Here is a 16,585-nt window from a genome sequence, read left to right as displayed (position 1 = left end):
AAGCAAACCACATTGGACCGCACCAACTCCTCTCCTGAAATGTATCAAAGGGTATTATTACCTGTGCCTATACTCAGAGAACGGAATGACATGGGTACAGCTTGACCTTTACCCGTTAATGGACATAAAACAGCTCTAGCTCGAACCTCATTTCTTCCTGTAATTAATATTTATCACATTTTAATATCAATAGGTAGAAGGTATACTCAGGGTGATGGTCATCTCAGCATGTGCTACCAGAAACCATTAGATCAAGCAAATAAGTAGACATGTTTAAAAAGAATTTAAAAACTCATTTATACAATTAACAGTAATCAAATGTATATATCATGATTGACATGTCAAGCAGAGAGAGAGAGAGAAATGGGGTTTAACGTCCACTCGACACAAACTAGGTCATTTTGGGACTAACACATGGTTTTATTTTATTTCAATAATTCACTTGCGCGTAGGGGTCTTTAGCAGCGGGAGGAAACCGGAGCTCCCGGAGAAAACCCACGAGATTGGACAGGCGACCACCCTACTCCTTGTCATGTACAACCAGGGAATCGAAACCCCGCCAGTTGACTCAATGACAGACCGTATGATACAGCGCAGCTCGCACGTGCTAACCATTCGGCCATCCAACCCCCCCCCCCCCCCCCGACATGTCAAGCAATGTGATATCTTGATTGTAAAGTGCTTAGAGCATCTTATGATGATTAGGTGCTATATAAATGTCTATTAATTATTACATAATGTAATGTCTTAATGTAAGGTAGGGCTACATATACTTGCCTCTTTTTTTTTACCTCATTGGTTTTAAAATGTTAGATAAGTGAATAGAAGAGGCTTTAATTCAAATATATGAATACTTTTTTTTTCTACCTTATTTATATTTATATACATGTATTTGTTTTTAAAAAGTTCAATACCAGACTAAGGGTTATATTTACCTGTATTTACAAATATACCTGGCATGGGGCTATATTTACCTGCATTTATGAGTATACCTGACAAGGGGTTATATTTACCTGTATTTATATACCTAACAAGAAGTTATATTTACCTGTATTCGTGAGTATATTGTTTAAAACGCCTTTTTTATTTAGAGGTTGTGGAGGTGATTTAGGTGCAAGAAGTTGCTGTAATCTTTGCCATGCTAAAATCTGTACTAACTTCTCATCTATTTTACTTAATTCAAATTCTGGAGAGGAAAAATACCAAACAAGAAAACATTAGCTAAAAAAATAAGAAAATATACATTACACTTAAAGATAATTTTTGAATCTGGTACTCTTGTTCCACCCTCTATATAGTCAATGAGCTCTGATAATTTAACATCTTCACCTCGTACTATTCCACCTGTGCTGGTGCAACAATTTCACAAAATAAATCAATCTCAACAATTACACAAAAGAAATCAATCTATTTATAAATATATTCTGGTTCTCAAGATACAGCCACATACACAAAATTATCTTGAAACACATATGAAGAGCCCCAGGGAAGAACGATCTAAGTCACTTTCTCAACGAACCCCAGTTAATGGCACCATCTGGTAGCAAATTGTATAAGCTTTATACAATCAATTTCAGGTAAAAACAATCGGGAGTCGCATCGAACCAAGGCCCTTCTGAAATGGCCCCCCGGACAAATACAAGTCCATCGTACCCTTTCTTTGACCTTAATTTGGCTGAAAAGTGGAAGTCAGTTGTTGTACTGGTAATTATGATTTGTATTAAACATCATTTTGAAGTTGTAATTAAACCCACTCGTTGTTCTGTTCGCGCCAAGCATTCTCGTCCAAAAGTCTGTTTTGGACGCTTCATATTGTCACAGGAATAAAATCTGCACAACTACAATTTTTGCGCACATTGACTACTAAGAGGGAATATTGCCCCACCCAGAACACCTAGGTCATATTGTACAACTGAGATCTCCAGTTCATCATTCTGCCTAGTCTGGAAATAAAGTACAAATTTTGTCAGGCACTATTCCTCAAGTGTCTTGTCATTTTGTCTTTTTTTTCTTTTTTTTTTAATAATATTAAAGATGGGTTCCTGCGTACAAACTGTGTGATTTAATGTTATATATGGACCAAAAACATATTCAAACTAATTAATTTGTCATAATTATGCTTCAAATCCTTCTCAAACATTGTAATTGCGAAGGAATGCCCTGCTATTAAAATTCGACCAAACCAGGTCATGTTAACGTCACGTCTTGGGAGTCAGAGGAGAATTCATTGCATACATAAGACAATGTTGTCTTTAATCGCTTACTATTTATTAAAAATATCGAATCCTAATTAAATTCTCGGATTATCCACTACCCGCGTCTTTTTCCGTCATTTTTATCTCAGAATGTATTGTACGTCTAACTCTTCATAAAGTTTATCAATTTTCGCTTGTGACCTTTGACATTACGCGTGCAGAAGTTCCTAATCGTCAGGCTGTTGATTAGGGGAACCCTTACATTTTTGTCCTGTATATGCTCCATGAGTATTTTTTTAGTAAGATTGGATATCTCTACTTTCCATATATACCAAAATTACCATACTTTTATTGGAAATAACCACCCGATAAATATTTTCTGGGAACCCATCTTTAATATATGTTCGGCACAACTTCTGCTATGCCAAATAATTTTTCTACAACTATAATGATTTTTTTCAAGTCTATGGGATATATTAGATTATATTACCTGAGTTACTATCAATACATTGTTGTAAATTATTATTTAAATTAATTATCGTGGGTTGAGAGTTTAAGCTGCCTGTTGTACCACTGATCGTTCTTGTACTATTGCTGTTCCCACTACTCGTCTTACTCCCTATAATAATAAATGTTTATATCAATATATACATATACTACTGCTGTTACCACTACTTGTCTTACTCCCCAAAATAACAATAATAAATTATAATACATATATACTATTCACACTCAAACACAATTGTCATAAAAATTCAGACCCTCTTTCCAAAACCTTTGTTCTTAACACTACAATAGCTTCCACACAATTTGATCTTGAATTGTTCAATTATCAAGTCTGGAAAAAAGGCACATGTCCGTGACATTTGTCAAACATAAATTTAGGCTCCGCCTGATTCTATCATGTACATAGTCTTTTTCTCCGTTTGTCTTTATTAAATATGTCAGATACAAGTTCAATAGTGACTGACATTTTGTCACATACAAATAAAACTATTATTTCTACTGTACCTCTATTTTTATTAGACTATTGTGTCTAACATATAAATATTTATTTGTTTAAAATACCTTGTAAACTATACATAATGTACCAATTATTATATCATATTTATAGTGCGCCCTTCCACATAACATGTTTAGGGGCACTTTACAAAGTGACAATATAATCATAAATAAACAAAAAGATTATGGACATGTTAACGATTGTATACAGAGTCAGTTAAAAGCCTGATTAAATAAATGTGATTTAAGTTGTTTTTTTAAAAGAATATAGAGATGGTAGATTATACATACCTAATGATGAAGCACTAACAGTGATGACTTTAGGAGACGAGTTGCCTGATGAACCTGTTGAAGCAACGCGTCCACCTCCGGGATGAGGTATTTTTATAACAGATTGTCCCCGTGGTGATAATATAGACGTTGGATTACTACCACTAATGTTTTTTGATGTAAAATTTGGGGGTAAAACAACTTTACCTTGTCCAGTATTTTGCACAACTTTAGTCATAACGGTATTGTTGTTTTTAACAGCACTTATTAAAATGTTTTTACCTTGAGGGCCTGGTATTGTTAAAGCACTAGAAGATGTGGGTCTATCGCTCGAACTAGCGACCTTACCAAAAGTCTGTGGAGAATCGGCACTATTACTCCGAGTTCTTATAAGCACAGGATCCGTTTTATTAGAAGTTCGGGGACTAGCAGACGACATTTCAATATCACCATTTACAGAACTAGAATTATTTAATAACGACACAGCTCCAAAAGGTCCATTGAATAAACTATCCTGTCCTCCCGTTAAACACTGTGTTGCACCGTTTAATAAAATACGCTCACAATCTGTAAAGTCTGACGATTTCGAGTTGAATAAAGGATCGCTTGTTTCCGAGTCTTTTTGTACGACTGGGGCCACAGATGCTGTAGGTTTTGATAAAGGTGTGTCAGATGTTTTCATGCTATCACCAGATTTCTGTAATTGTTTTTGTGCTAATAATTTGGCAATACTAGTCTGTAATGATACGACTCCTGATAACCACTGAAAAATACAATAGTATGTGTTAATCATACATTATGCAAGAGCTAAATCTGTCTATTGCAGGTCTTTCTTTAGGCATGTTATCTAAATTATTAATTAGACATTAATTAACTTATCCAGACCACAATCAACTCTAGATGGCATCGCTAGCCTGCGATCTTGAGTGGATTATGAGCCGATTTACTGCATAACTTTCCTTCACGATTAAATGGATAATCAAGACTATGCTGTTTATCGTACTGACTTTAGTAATCATGATCGAGGCTAGGCGGAAATTTCAATCGTTTAGTTCTCGATTCATAGTAGAACAATTTGAATGAAATTTTCTGGAAATTGCCTTGACATTATCTAGTTTTTAACTATTATAGTGAGAACTGCCAACTCATTATCGAATCTCCCATAATGTATTTTTAAGTCCACTCACGGGGTGGGTGGGTGAGAGAGAGAGAGAGAGAGAGAGAGAGAGAGTTTAACTTCCACATGACACAAACTAGGTCATTTCAGGATTGACACATGATTCCATTTTATTTCAATAATTTGCTTGTGCGTAGGAGTCTTTAGCAGTGGGAGGAAACCAGAGGAACCCAGAACAACTAGATGCTCTTTCTCCTTGCCAGGTCCTCCTTTCTGCATCACTGACAAGGGGAACACATCCAGCAAAATCCTGAGGAACCTTTTCAGCCAACAGAAGTATCCTGGTTAGTGAGCCATGAAAATGGAATGAAATAGGGTTTAATTTTAATGTCCTACTGTTCTGCTTCGACTCGGCTAATGATGACAGGCATATGCCATACAGTGTGCTATGAGTGAAATTTTGCCCTGACAGCGGCGCTACGGCCTACTCCGATATCAAATTCCAACTGCCAAGGGATCTTTAACACGTAAGCCAATGTGTACCCAGGACCTCAGTTTTTTTTTTTGTCCCTCGGTCCGGAACCACTGACAAGGAGGAATCACACCAGAAAATTCAAATGAACTTTCTCATCGAAAGCAGGAATATAACACAGGACCTCCAGAGCCACAGTGGCTCTGGTTAGTGAGGGAGTGTCTTGCTTTCTGAGCCACCATGACTCCCACTTATTGACAGCCATGTTTTCTTATATAACCTACCTCTTCTTGTTCTTCTAGCGTAGCTGCCTGTATCCCTTCAGTAGTTGATGGTATCGGGGGGTGGGAGGGATCTGGATTTGGCTCTGTTATACCACGAGGGGTAGGAAGAAGAGGTGGAGGATTGTTGTAGTGATCTTTTATTGACTGAGGTACCTAGAAATAAAATCATTTTTATTTGTTAAATATACATTCTTGGCTACAGGCAGGTCACTATTTTGTAACTAGGTCGTTTCTGCATAAACCGGGTCAGTGTAGACGGACATTATGCCAAGGATTGTGCTAATGGGGAACGCTTGCACTACTGCCTACTCTTATTTCAAATTTCAACTGTCAGTGGATCCTTAAAATGCTGCCAATGGCATACATGGAGAATGCTAGATCGAAGACCATCTAGCACAAATGACATATGTGGTGGATTGTGGGTTAGGGTTAGGCTAAGGTTTAGGGCTAGTTCTAGGTTAGGGTTAGCACTAGCCCTGTTTACATCTCGAGACCGTGACAAAATCTGCAGCCCCAACTCTTACCCTAACCCACACTCCACATGATGTCATATACGCTAAACTGTCTCCGATCTAGTGTTCTTTGGCATACACAAGTCTTTGGTTTATCACCTCATCCGAATGATTAGACACTCTTCATTGTCAGGCGCTCCCCACCCTGGCAAACTTCTCTGTCAAGACAGGGATCTGACTGGAGACCTTCTGGTTGGTGAACAAGCAGCATACTTCAATTATTTTTTTCTGCTTGCAGTATGGGGAAAAGGGAGAGAACTCTCCTTTGTTTTGGGATCAACTCAAGACCAAAGAGAAAAGATCCACTCTTCATGATTTCCATAATAAATAATAGAAGTAACGTTCAGTCCTAGCAACAAGCCATCATGACAATACAAGAATCTATACTTACTGTTATGGTTTTACGTAATGGATGCTGATGTTTGATTCGAAAGAGAGGATGTTTTTGATGTGTTTTCTGTAAGAATTTAACTTTGACCGTATGTTGATCGACGTGACCGGAGTATTTATCCCATAGTTTGATTCTTTCTACCAAACTTACTGACTTTAATAACTTCTCATCCTTAAATATACAAATATTATAACTGCAAGATAATATTCCTAGTATCACCAGACAGATTGTATTTTATACTGGGCCAATGAAGACGGGCATACGCCATACAGTGTGCTATGAGGGAAATTTTGCTCGGGCAGCGGCACTATCGCCTACTCTTATATCAAATTCCAACTGCCAAGGGATCTTTTACGTGCATTCTAATGTATACACGGGACCTCGGTTTTTCGTCTCATCCGAAGGACTAGACAGCTGTCCTTGTCAGGCCCTCCGTTCTGCACCACTGACAAGGGGAAACCATGTTGGAAAATCCAGATGAATTTTCTCGGCCAATGCAGGGGAGGGAGAGAGAGAGAGAGAGAGAGAGAGAGAGAGAGAGAGAGAGAGAGTTCCTAGTATCATCAGACAGATTATATGATTTTAAATTATAAGTTTCCATTCAAAATAACAGGCATACTTCTAATGATTATATGAGATTTATATGAGATTCCAGTGTTTTTCGTGTACCAACTGAACTGGATACAGAGAGAGGGAGGGAGAGAGAGAGAGAGAGAGATGGGAGGATTTAACCTGGAGATGCAGCCAGAGGTTAGTTGAACAATACTACTGGGGATACTGAGAATGGACTAACATGTGGTCATTTCTTTTTATTACTATTGTGCAGTGGAAGGTAACAAAATTTTGCCCTGTCCAGTTTTTCAACATTCAAGGGTTCTTTTACATACACACACCAATGTGTAAATGAGTGTGTCTCAGTTTTCCATTCCACCCGAACAACTAGATGCAACAACCCTGACAAGTTATAGCCGGACAGGCTAAACAAATCTAAGATTCTTCTTGGTTCATGATGGGATTCTAGTTGAACATCCCCTGCCCGGACCATTACAGTACCATGTTCCCCAGAAATTTAGAATTAACAGTGAAATAATAATTTAACGTCAAACTTACAGTTATATTTTCTATATGATTCGGACACATCCACCGACCAGATGGGTATGATGTCATAGGTGGATGTAAACAATCCATGTGAAATAAGAGCGGACAAAAATCACACTGAAGTAAGGGAGCTACACGACAACTCCTGAAAAAAAAAAATATTCCATCTTTAATAAATAATAATAATTTATACACTATGGCCAATAAATGACTGATATTCTGGTACTTTCACAACACAAACTGATATACCTTGTCGGTAATTCACTTGTATGCAGGGAGATTTAGCATTGAGGAAAAACTCGAGATCTGAGGGGAAAACCCACATGTTTAGGCAATCCTACACCTTGTCAGATGCATGGGGCTAGTGCTATAATACAAGGCTGTCAATCTATACCACTGGATCAGATCTTACAGCAAATAAACTATAGTGGGGTCCTAATGTACTGTAAAAGTATTATTAAAACCCACCTACTACAGGTAAAACATAACTTGGCAGGTAATGGAACCATTCCATTATCTAATTCATGTGGAGCTTTTTTCTGTGGACCTCTTGTCGGCACTCTTCTTTTACTTGAACCTGAAAAATATCCGTCAATAATTCAAAGATATAGTTCAACAAATATACAGGTATACCATTTAAAATACACCATTTCAGCAGATTCCTTCGTTTGGACAGTTTTAGGTCAAATGAGACAAAACAAAATACAAATGGCTATCTTAAATTTCAGTTCAAAAGAGCCAAATCTCTTCAATTTAGGTCATAATATATAAAGTATTTAACTGGTTTATCAGATACTAGCAGGATACCCGGCTTCGCTCGGGGGTCATAACTCCGAAACTGGAAGTGGTAGACTAACGCCACCTGGCCTATGTTACTCCCCGGTCCGAGCTACCCCTATACCCCAAATTTCAGACTCGGGGCAGACCTAGTGTAGCCGCCAACCCCGAACAGACCGGCTTCGCTTGGGGGTCATAACTCCGAAACCGGAAGTGGTAGACTAACGCCACCTGGCCTATGTTACTCCCCGGTCCGAGCTACCCCTATACCCCAAATTTCAGACTCGGGGCAGACCTAGTGTAGCCGCCAACCCCGAACAGACAGACAGACAGACGACAGTCACAAATATATATATAGATAGATGTTATTTCAATTAATGATGGTTGAAGTTCTGGATGTTCGTTTTGGGAAGGCTAAACAGAAGTAATTCAACTAGTTTCAGTTTCATTTCAAGCATAATGTGATGACAAAGGAACACCTGATCATAATCACATCTCAATACTGGCTTTATTTATTTATGGATGTAGAAATGAAATGAAGTTTAACGTTCCGCTCTTCTGCTCCGACAGGTTTATGGACGTATGATTCTAAATTTTATATTTGACACAGATCACAACAAACAAGCTATTTGAATAGAATTTTACCTGGTAAAGGTATGGTACAAGCTATTTGAATAGAATTTTACCTGGTAAAGGTATGGTACAAGCTATGTCTTTTGGTAAATCAAACTGAATAGGATTCATTAATTTAGCAGCTTTAGCCAATGAAATCAATGGATGTTCCAACTCTGTAAATATAGGTCTGTCTTTCTCTTCATCGGATAATTGACGTTTTAAACGATTTTTGGTGGATGATTTGGATGATTTTGAGGATGTTGTTGAACAATTTGAGGCAGTTTCATCATCTTTAGTCTATAAATAATAGTTAAAATTATTGATAAACTCAGGTTTAACTAAAATAACTGTTTAAAACGGTAGTATTTTCAATATTTCATCATTTATGAATTTTAACAACATTCAGAGAGCTGGAAACCAGTCTTGACAGTTTCATTTAATATTAATACATATACATTTCTTGTTTTACTGTACATGAATCTTCATAATTCTAAATTGGCATTTATTTTTGTAGGACATAATTTCCAATTTCAGTTTTATATGAGGTAATGATAAATGTTTGTAGTTTAATGTTCATTATATTCACCTCTGGTGTAACACGGCATCTGTGACATAACCACTCACCAGGTGGCAGATCATCTTCATCTAATGGTGGATCACTGAAAATATACAATAAAGGAGTCATAAAAAATAACACAAAAATTCAGTGTACAATGTACATTCCTGTTGACCAGACATCAAACACTACGATGGTTGGGGAAGGGGGAATCAGAAAGAAAAAAACCCCACAATACATTGTACAGACATTTCCATATTTCCTGATAAAATATATAACTCAATCGGTAAAGTTCCATAGTAAGAAAGTTGATTAAACACTACTGGATCCTTCTATCTGTAAACAAAGAGGTTCTTTACTTAATGTCTCACATTGTACAGATATTTCCAGATAAAATATAAAACTGAATTAATAAAGAATATTTTATTTATAGAACATATATCCATGGCCAGGAGATTGTTTAAACTACTTTTAAACACTACTGGATCCCTCTATCTGTAAACAAAGAGAGGTTCATTACTTAATGTCACACACTTTTTTCCATCTTCAAATCCATTAACCTAATGGAAATATATTCTAGGGTACATGTCTGAATTGGTATTCTTCCATAATCAAAAATCTGAATCATGTGAAAAACAAATTAAATTGTTTTCTATCTGCTTGGTTAAAAACACAATAGCCTGTAAAAAAAATAATCTATAATCCGTGGGTACTAGCCAAATCCAATTTGTGTGAGCCGAGAAAATAATTTTGTAGTAGAACAATGTTTATTCCATGAATAACACTGATAAAGCAAGGCTGTCTCATTTTTTATGTTAATAATTATGTTGAAAACTCTTAACAGGTGGGAAATGCCAACTAAATAATGGAAATAAATCCAACAAATGTAAGCAGATTTGTACTATCAGATTTCACAAAATCTTTTCTTATACCCTATTATCACCATTCACAGTTTTCAGAAAACATACATGTATCATGGCTTAAAGTTACAATTTCATATTTTTAAGTTATATTTTCAAAATGTATTAAAATAAAGCCCTAGAACAGATGGTATCTATAAACATTCCTACCATGTTAAAAAGTAATCCTATAATTAGTATAATTCACTATTATATTCACTATATAATTTTCAACTTCAAATTCAAATGTTTGAAGATAGCTATTCTATTGTTGGGAATATGAAAACAGGGGAGGTAATTGGGGAGTAATTGTGTTATTATTTCCGGTGTGAAGATTTTTAAGTGTGATAAAGATAACCTATGATCGTACAATAGTGAGTTGACAACCTATTGAGCAAAAGACATAAAAATAATTATGTTTTGACTTTCTTAGAAAATATGAAATTGTAACCTTAAAGTTAAAGAAGCTAAATCGGTAATATTTGGGTCGCAACCTATATAACAATGTAATATGAATGTATATATAAACTGATTTACATCCAATCGTTTCCATTTTTACTCTAATTTTAAATCAGTTATGTTTGGCGATTTATGCCAGAAGTCTCAATAGAATGGCTATCTCTAGTGCCTGGTTATTCCAGCCTACACCGATAGTATTTATTGCCCATGCTCTCCAGATAAGAATATGGCATCACATATGTCTAGCCTCGTTCTTCGAATTCCTTGTTAAAAATGGCGCTGAAATGCATTATGGTACACAATTGGTGTACCAATGGTAAAATGTTTATTTTGTCTTAAATATTGGATATCAGAAGCGCATCTTTTCCAGGTAAGACCACAACATCAATATTGATTTAAATTGACAATTAATTTGCGTTGAAAACTTTGGATGATATTGAGTGTTAAATAATCTCCCCAGATTAGATTTAATCAGATTCAAAAGAGCTTTATCAATTGCACTGTGTAAATAAAGTTTGCAAGGGGATTAACAATCCCTCAAAACATGTTCATTGACTAAGCTCTATTTTAAGTTCAATCCGTAATTTGGATACCTCAACAGCTTAACATTCAATGTACATCAAGGACCAGGCCAGGAAATATTGGTTTTAGCTGTACATTACATGTATTAAAAATATCAATAAAAAAGACAAATCAGTGCAATACAAATTGACAGGCAGAACCAGAGGTTTTATGCATGGCAAAGCCTGAACTTGTCTTGTAATAGAGTGCCTTATTTTCAGGATTGTCCAGGACGAAAACTAAATCTGTCAAAAAAGTATAGGTGTCATGAGAGAGAGAGAGAGAGAGAGAGAGTGAGTTAACGTCCACACGACACAAGTTAGGTCATTTCGGGACTAACATGGTTCAATTATATTTCAATAATTTGCCTGCAGTTTTGGGAGTAACATGGTTCAATTTTATTTCAATAATTTGCCTGCAGTTAGGGGTCTTTTAGCAGTGGGAGGAAACCTACAAGGTTGTCATGTATGTATGAGGCAAGGTATTCTTACACATATTACTTCATATTTATTGGGATTTAATATCTATTACACGTGTATTGCTAACTCTTTCGTCTATGACGAAAGAGTTATTTCTTAACGTATGTTTTGAAAACAAAAAAATGTATTGATTTAAATCATTTATGTTGTAGAATAATTAAACCATTATCAATCAAACCTTTGGTATTTTTATTGTTGGTTTTTTTTTTATTATTCAAATGTCATTCTACATGTAGATCACTGATAAGTATAAAATATCAGGAAATATATATTTTCTTTAAAACTAAAAATAAGCATCTCAATAGCTTGCCTTAAAATCTATGATTGTCATTGGATGGATTTTTAATACCTTGCTAACTACTATAAATTATTGTGAAAGCTAAATCTCTAAAAATGAATATCGGCCCATAATGGTTCAAATCTTTTCAGTATTTACGATAAGATGAATTAAAAATTTTGTAACATTCTTTAGGTGACATAAACAAACCAGCACCATCTATGTTTTTGTTGTAATCATTGTATGTTTCTCATCTAATCTGAATAAATCCAAACTGGGGGATTATCTATCGTTGATTTACTGGTAAATAATCAATTTGAGTTCAGCTTAGTGTTGAAAAGCTGTGAAAAATTAAATTTTTTCCAAAGAATGCAAATGATGCTTTGAAAGTACAGCTCACCCACGGTATTGTACTCTGTATCTCATTTATGTCAATAATCGCAGTATTGAGTTTCGTTGTTTTTATTTTATTTGTATTACAGTTTCTTTACATGTTTTTTAAAGGGCAAGGTCATAATCTACACATAAAAGAATGTTCAATTTTCGAAACATGTTAAAACTGGAAAAAAAATGCAAAAAGAAAATACCAGAATTATCTTTAACAGTTTACTACAGTTAATATATAGCCTACATGTTTTGCCCTTAAGCAGTTAAAGTGTTAAAAGTGTAAACCTGTTCTACCTAATCACCCCTGATGTCAACTACAAATGAACTCTTCTGATAGAAATTTATATGTACATGTAGTGCAGTCTATTATTACAGGGAAAGCTGTTATTTAAATATAGTGCAGTCTTAGGTTGAGCTGTTATTTAAATGCTAAATCAATATAGTACAAATTCATGAAAATGTCATCTCTCTTTTTGTCAAACCGCTAAACACGCAATTTACAAATTAAAGAAAAAAAAAACAGAAATGATTTCTCTATTTTCAGTCCAGTAAGTGTTCATTGTCCTAACTCATAATATAATACAGATTCAATAACAATCTTTACTAACCCAGAAAGTGCAGAAAAGTTGGATGTTAAACCCAATTCATTCAATAACCAATAGAAACCAATGATGTTACTAATGACAATGACTGTCAGCAGTCATTGTTTTTTGAGGCGCGCGATCACTCTCTAGCGTCTGTCGCGCACCCGAATGTCGACCGAGGGGAGGTTTTTCTCCCGCGCCTTAAAATTGAAAATCGCTCTCCATATTTGTAAATCATGGACATGTATTTGTTTTGTTTTTTTCAAAAGGGTGTGAAAGACTCACATTCCAAGCGGCACCATCCTGTCATTGTGAACATTTATTTGGTGCATTCGATTAGTATAATGTGATCGCACAAGGTAATAAAATTCTGATGAATATGTTGCTAAAAATAGATGGCGCCTATGCACCATTGGTTAATTTAACTGAAATGAAAAGATGGCACGTGAAAATTTCCAATGAGAATAATTCTGGAAGAAATACATTATATTTTGATGGAATTTTCAAGCGTTTATGATAATATTTTGAATAGGGGTTATGTTTTTAAACAAAATTTATACAAGCTCTATATATTTAGAAATATCGACAAGTATTTCTATTGGAATACAGTATGTACTGTAGTTATAGGCGACAGTAGAAGTTTGACTTGACCGTACGACTACGAGTGCTATTATTTAGCAGACGATGTTTATTATCATTTATATGTAACCAAGAATGACCCCTTACACGCAGTTACTGATCTTCAGAACCATTTCCAATACAAACAACTAATCACTCTCCTTAATTTCAGATCATTCTCCTTAATTTCTAAATCACTCTTCTTATCGAAACTGGGAGAGGTTTTTTAGGGGAGCGATTTTTTCAATTTGTTCATTAAGGGGAGCTTTTTTCGGATCTCCTATAAAATACAAAAAACAACGACTGTGACATCATCTGGCATACTAAACTTGCGCTGTCTACAATTAGCTCCGCTTGAGAACAGACACTAAGCTACATGTAGTTGACCGACATATCAATTCCAAAACTGACGATTTTAGTCAAAACCATTTAGTACATGTATACTTAGCAATTTAATAAAAATAGAAAAAAGCTTATTTTGTCTTTTTGTATAATATGACAAATGTGAAACAGAGTAGAACCACATTACAATATTAATTTTTAGATATGGTGGCCATTCCGGGAAGAGATCTCTGTGTGCAGGACTGCAGAATGACCATCTGGGTTTTGTACATGTATGTAGTTAATCTCAGTTATTAAATCCACTATATTTTGCATTTTTGTGAACCCTAAAAACAAATTTTTTTTAGGGCGAAATACATAAGCATTTTATGCATAATTTGACATTTTTTAAAAATAGAGTCAAGGACTCTCAGAAATACCGAAAAGATTTTTAAATCATATTTCTCCAGTCCAAAATGCGCTTTATACGATAAGAATTATACCATGTCCCTAACAATTTACATTTAACCATTTAAATCCTTAAGATTGATTGTTTTCTTGGGCATACTTCATGAACAGAATATCTGACATAGGTGACAAATTCGGCTAACAAAGAGAAAAAAAATGCTACAAATAAACTGCAGAAACATGTCAAATGCAAGACATTAAACGACTTTATAGAATCAAATCAAATAGAAATCAAATGGAGTTTAGTAGCAAATTTCCGACCACATTCAGCTTTTTGATAATGTTACAATGCATCAAAAGTGACCATACAATTATGTCTATTTGAAGCCATTTTCCTGCTGAACAAAACATAATCTACATCTGCTTACGTAATTAAAACTGATTTAACAAAATTGATCTACTTGTATACAACGTACAAGTTAATCCAAAGAACCTCTGAGCCGAATAATTAATTGTATTCTATAAATTTCATTCAATTAGCTTCCATTCAATTCAAGTGTGTTTGCCTGGTAGCGTTGTACAGTCAGTCTAAGGTTGAAACCTGAAAAAAGCTGGATCACAAAAATGATTCATTTTCAAAATGAAAAACAACTCAGGACAGGTCGAAGGAGTTTGATAACTGTAAAATAAAAGTTTTTAAAAAAATTCACATCGAATTTCAAATGAAAGATATAAAATATATTAATTATATGATGCATGTAACATATACTACTGTTAATTGTAATACTGTAACATATCAGGGGAGATAATAAGGAAGAAAAATAAACAAGAAACCAGATCAATGGTGATTTGATAACAAAAAAAAACAAAGTATCTTTGACAAATTCCAACCAACATTTTAGCTATAGTTGTATTTGTCTTCTACACTCCAATCTGTCCGAATAAAAAATTGAAAATTATTGATTTAACTTGCCATCCACGACAGATCTGCAACATAAAAAAACATATTACAAAAGACTTTTAAATTAATATGACAACTGATCACAACACAGCGCTAGGGCTTAGAGACGCTTGCTGCAAATTTTCATCATGATGATTATGTTAATATGGCAACTGACACAAAAAGTGAAGAAAATTCTGCAAACCATTGTCAGCCATTTTGAATTTCTTGGTTATGGCTGCATAAGAAATCACAAAGAAGCTAAAGAAATAAAGTTACACAAGCACAATAAAGGCTGTGCCAGTGTAAAAAAAAAAGTTATGGTAAAATGAAATAGATGGAAATGTAAAACTCACTGGCACTGAAGGTGAAATGCTGCTGGACAGCGATCACAGCACAATAAATCGCCTCCTTCTTTGCAACTGTCACAACAATCATGATTCACTGCTCGTCCATGCCGTCTGTGTTCTCTTGCTCTATCTCGTCTACGCCGTCGTCTTCCACCATCATCGCTGATCGGGGGAGCTACGAGGCTTTGAATTTGCTACAAAATACAACCATAATAAAATAAATATATTGGAAAGTAAACGGGGCAAAGAAAGAGAACTGTCATGGCTGAAATTCGAGTGAAAGCCACGGCAAAAGAAAAAAAACGACTCTGCATAAAAATAAACAGCTGAAAATAATGTATTTCTATCAAACGTTTACCTCCATAAGGCCTCCACTATGATCCAAATCATACTCCACCGTTGCCATTATTGATTTGGAATATTATTTAGCCCATAAAAACTTCCAAATTTATAATTTTCGATCTGTCACTCGAGAAAATTCATTCTTTCATCGACACAGAACGAAAATGTCTTCGCTAGGGCAACTTCCAGGACGATTATAATGGTCAAAAAATATAATTTCAACTTCTTTCTTTGATGAAATCGACGAACAGTATCCTGGACTATTCTACCAGTATGGACAGAACTGTAAATAAAACTTGGTTTTAAAGAAATTAATTTTTTTCTCGATTTCCAAGCAAGAAATCTAGAAAACTTGGCGCAAAAATGTCGGACACCATAACTGCGCATGCGTTTATCCGGGACCTTTGTTAATACGCATGCGCAATTCATAGTAATTGTGTCGGCGGAAGTGGTAAGGTGAAGGTCGTGCGCAGAATGCAGGGCGGGAACATCAAAGTTTTGTTTTCAGCTGAACTTTTTTTTTTAGGACATGAAGACTTCGTCTTGATAATTTTCTGAAGATTTTGATTAATATTATTCTGAGCAATTATATTTTCAATCAACACGACGTCGTCAAACTCGTTTATTGTTTTTTAAAAGTTTTGTACCCGCAGAAAAAATTGCAATGCAAT

The 16,585-nt window shown here is 35.1% G+C and overlaps 1 protein-coding gene across 1 annotated transcript; it reads right to left on the bottom strand.

Annotated features, from left to right (window-relative positions):
• Positions 1 to 1,019: 1,019 nt before the first annotated feature.
• LOC126824247 (PHD finger protein 12) lies at positions 1,020 to 16,280 on the bottom strand. The gene is made up of 11 exons (XM_050553444.2): positions 15,931 to 16,280; positions 15,579 to 15,766; positions 9,320 to 9,392; positions 8,805 to 9,030; positions 7,810 to 7,918; positions 7,354 to 7,486; positions 6,244 to 6,414; positions 5,341 to 5,493; positions 3,489 to 4,230; positions 2,686 to 2,814; positions 1,020 to 1,186 (listed from the first exon to the last, which is right to left on the bottom strand). The coding sequence occupies exons 1-11, from the start codon at positions 15,976 to 15,978 to the stop codon at positions 1,020 to 1,022; spliced, it is 2,139 nt and encodes a 712-aa protein (XP_050409401.1). The 5' UTR covers positions 15,979 to 16,280.
• Positions 16,281 to 16,585: the final 305 nt, after the last annotated feature.

This window comes from Patella vulgata, chromosome 6 (genome assembly GCF_932274485.2).
Source record: "Patella vulgata chromosome 6, xgPatVulg1.2, whole genome shotgun sequence".
NCBI classification, from domain to species: domain Eukaryota; kingdom Metazoa; phylum Mollusca; class Gastropoda; family Patellidae; genus Patella; species Patella vulgata.
The sequence above is the reverse complement of the archived record's forward strand: the minus strand, read 5'-3'. Positions and strand labels throughout refer to the sequence as shown.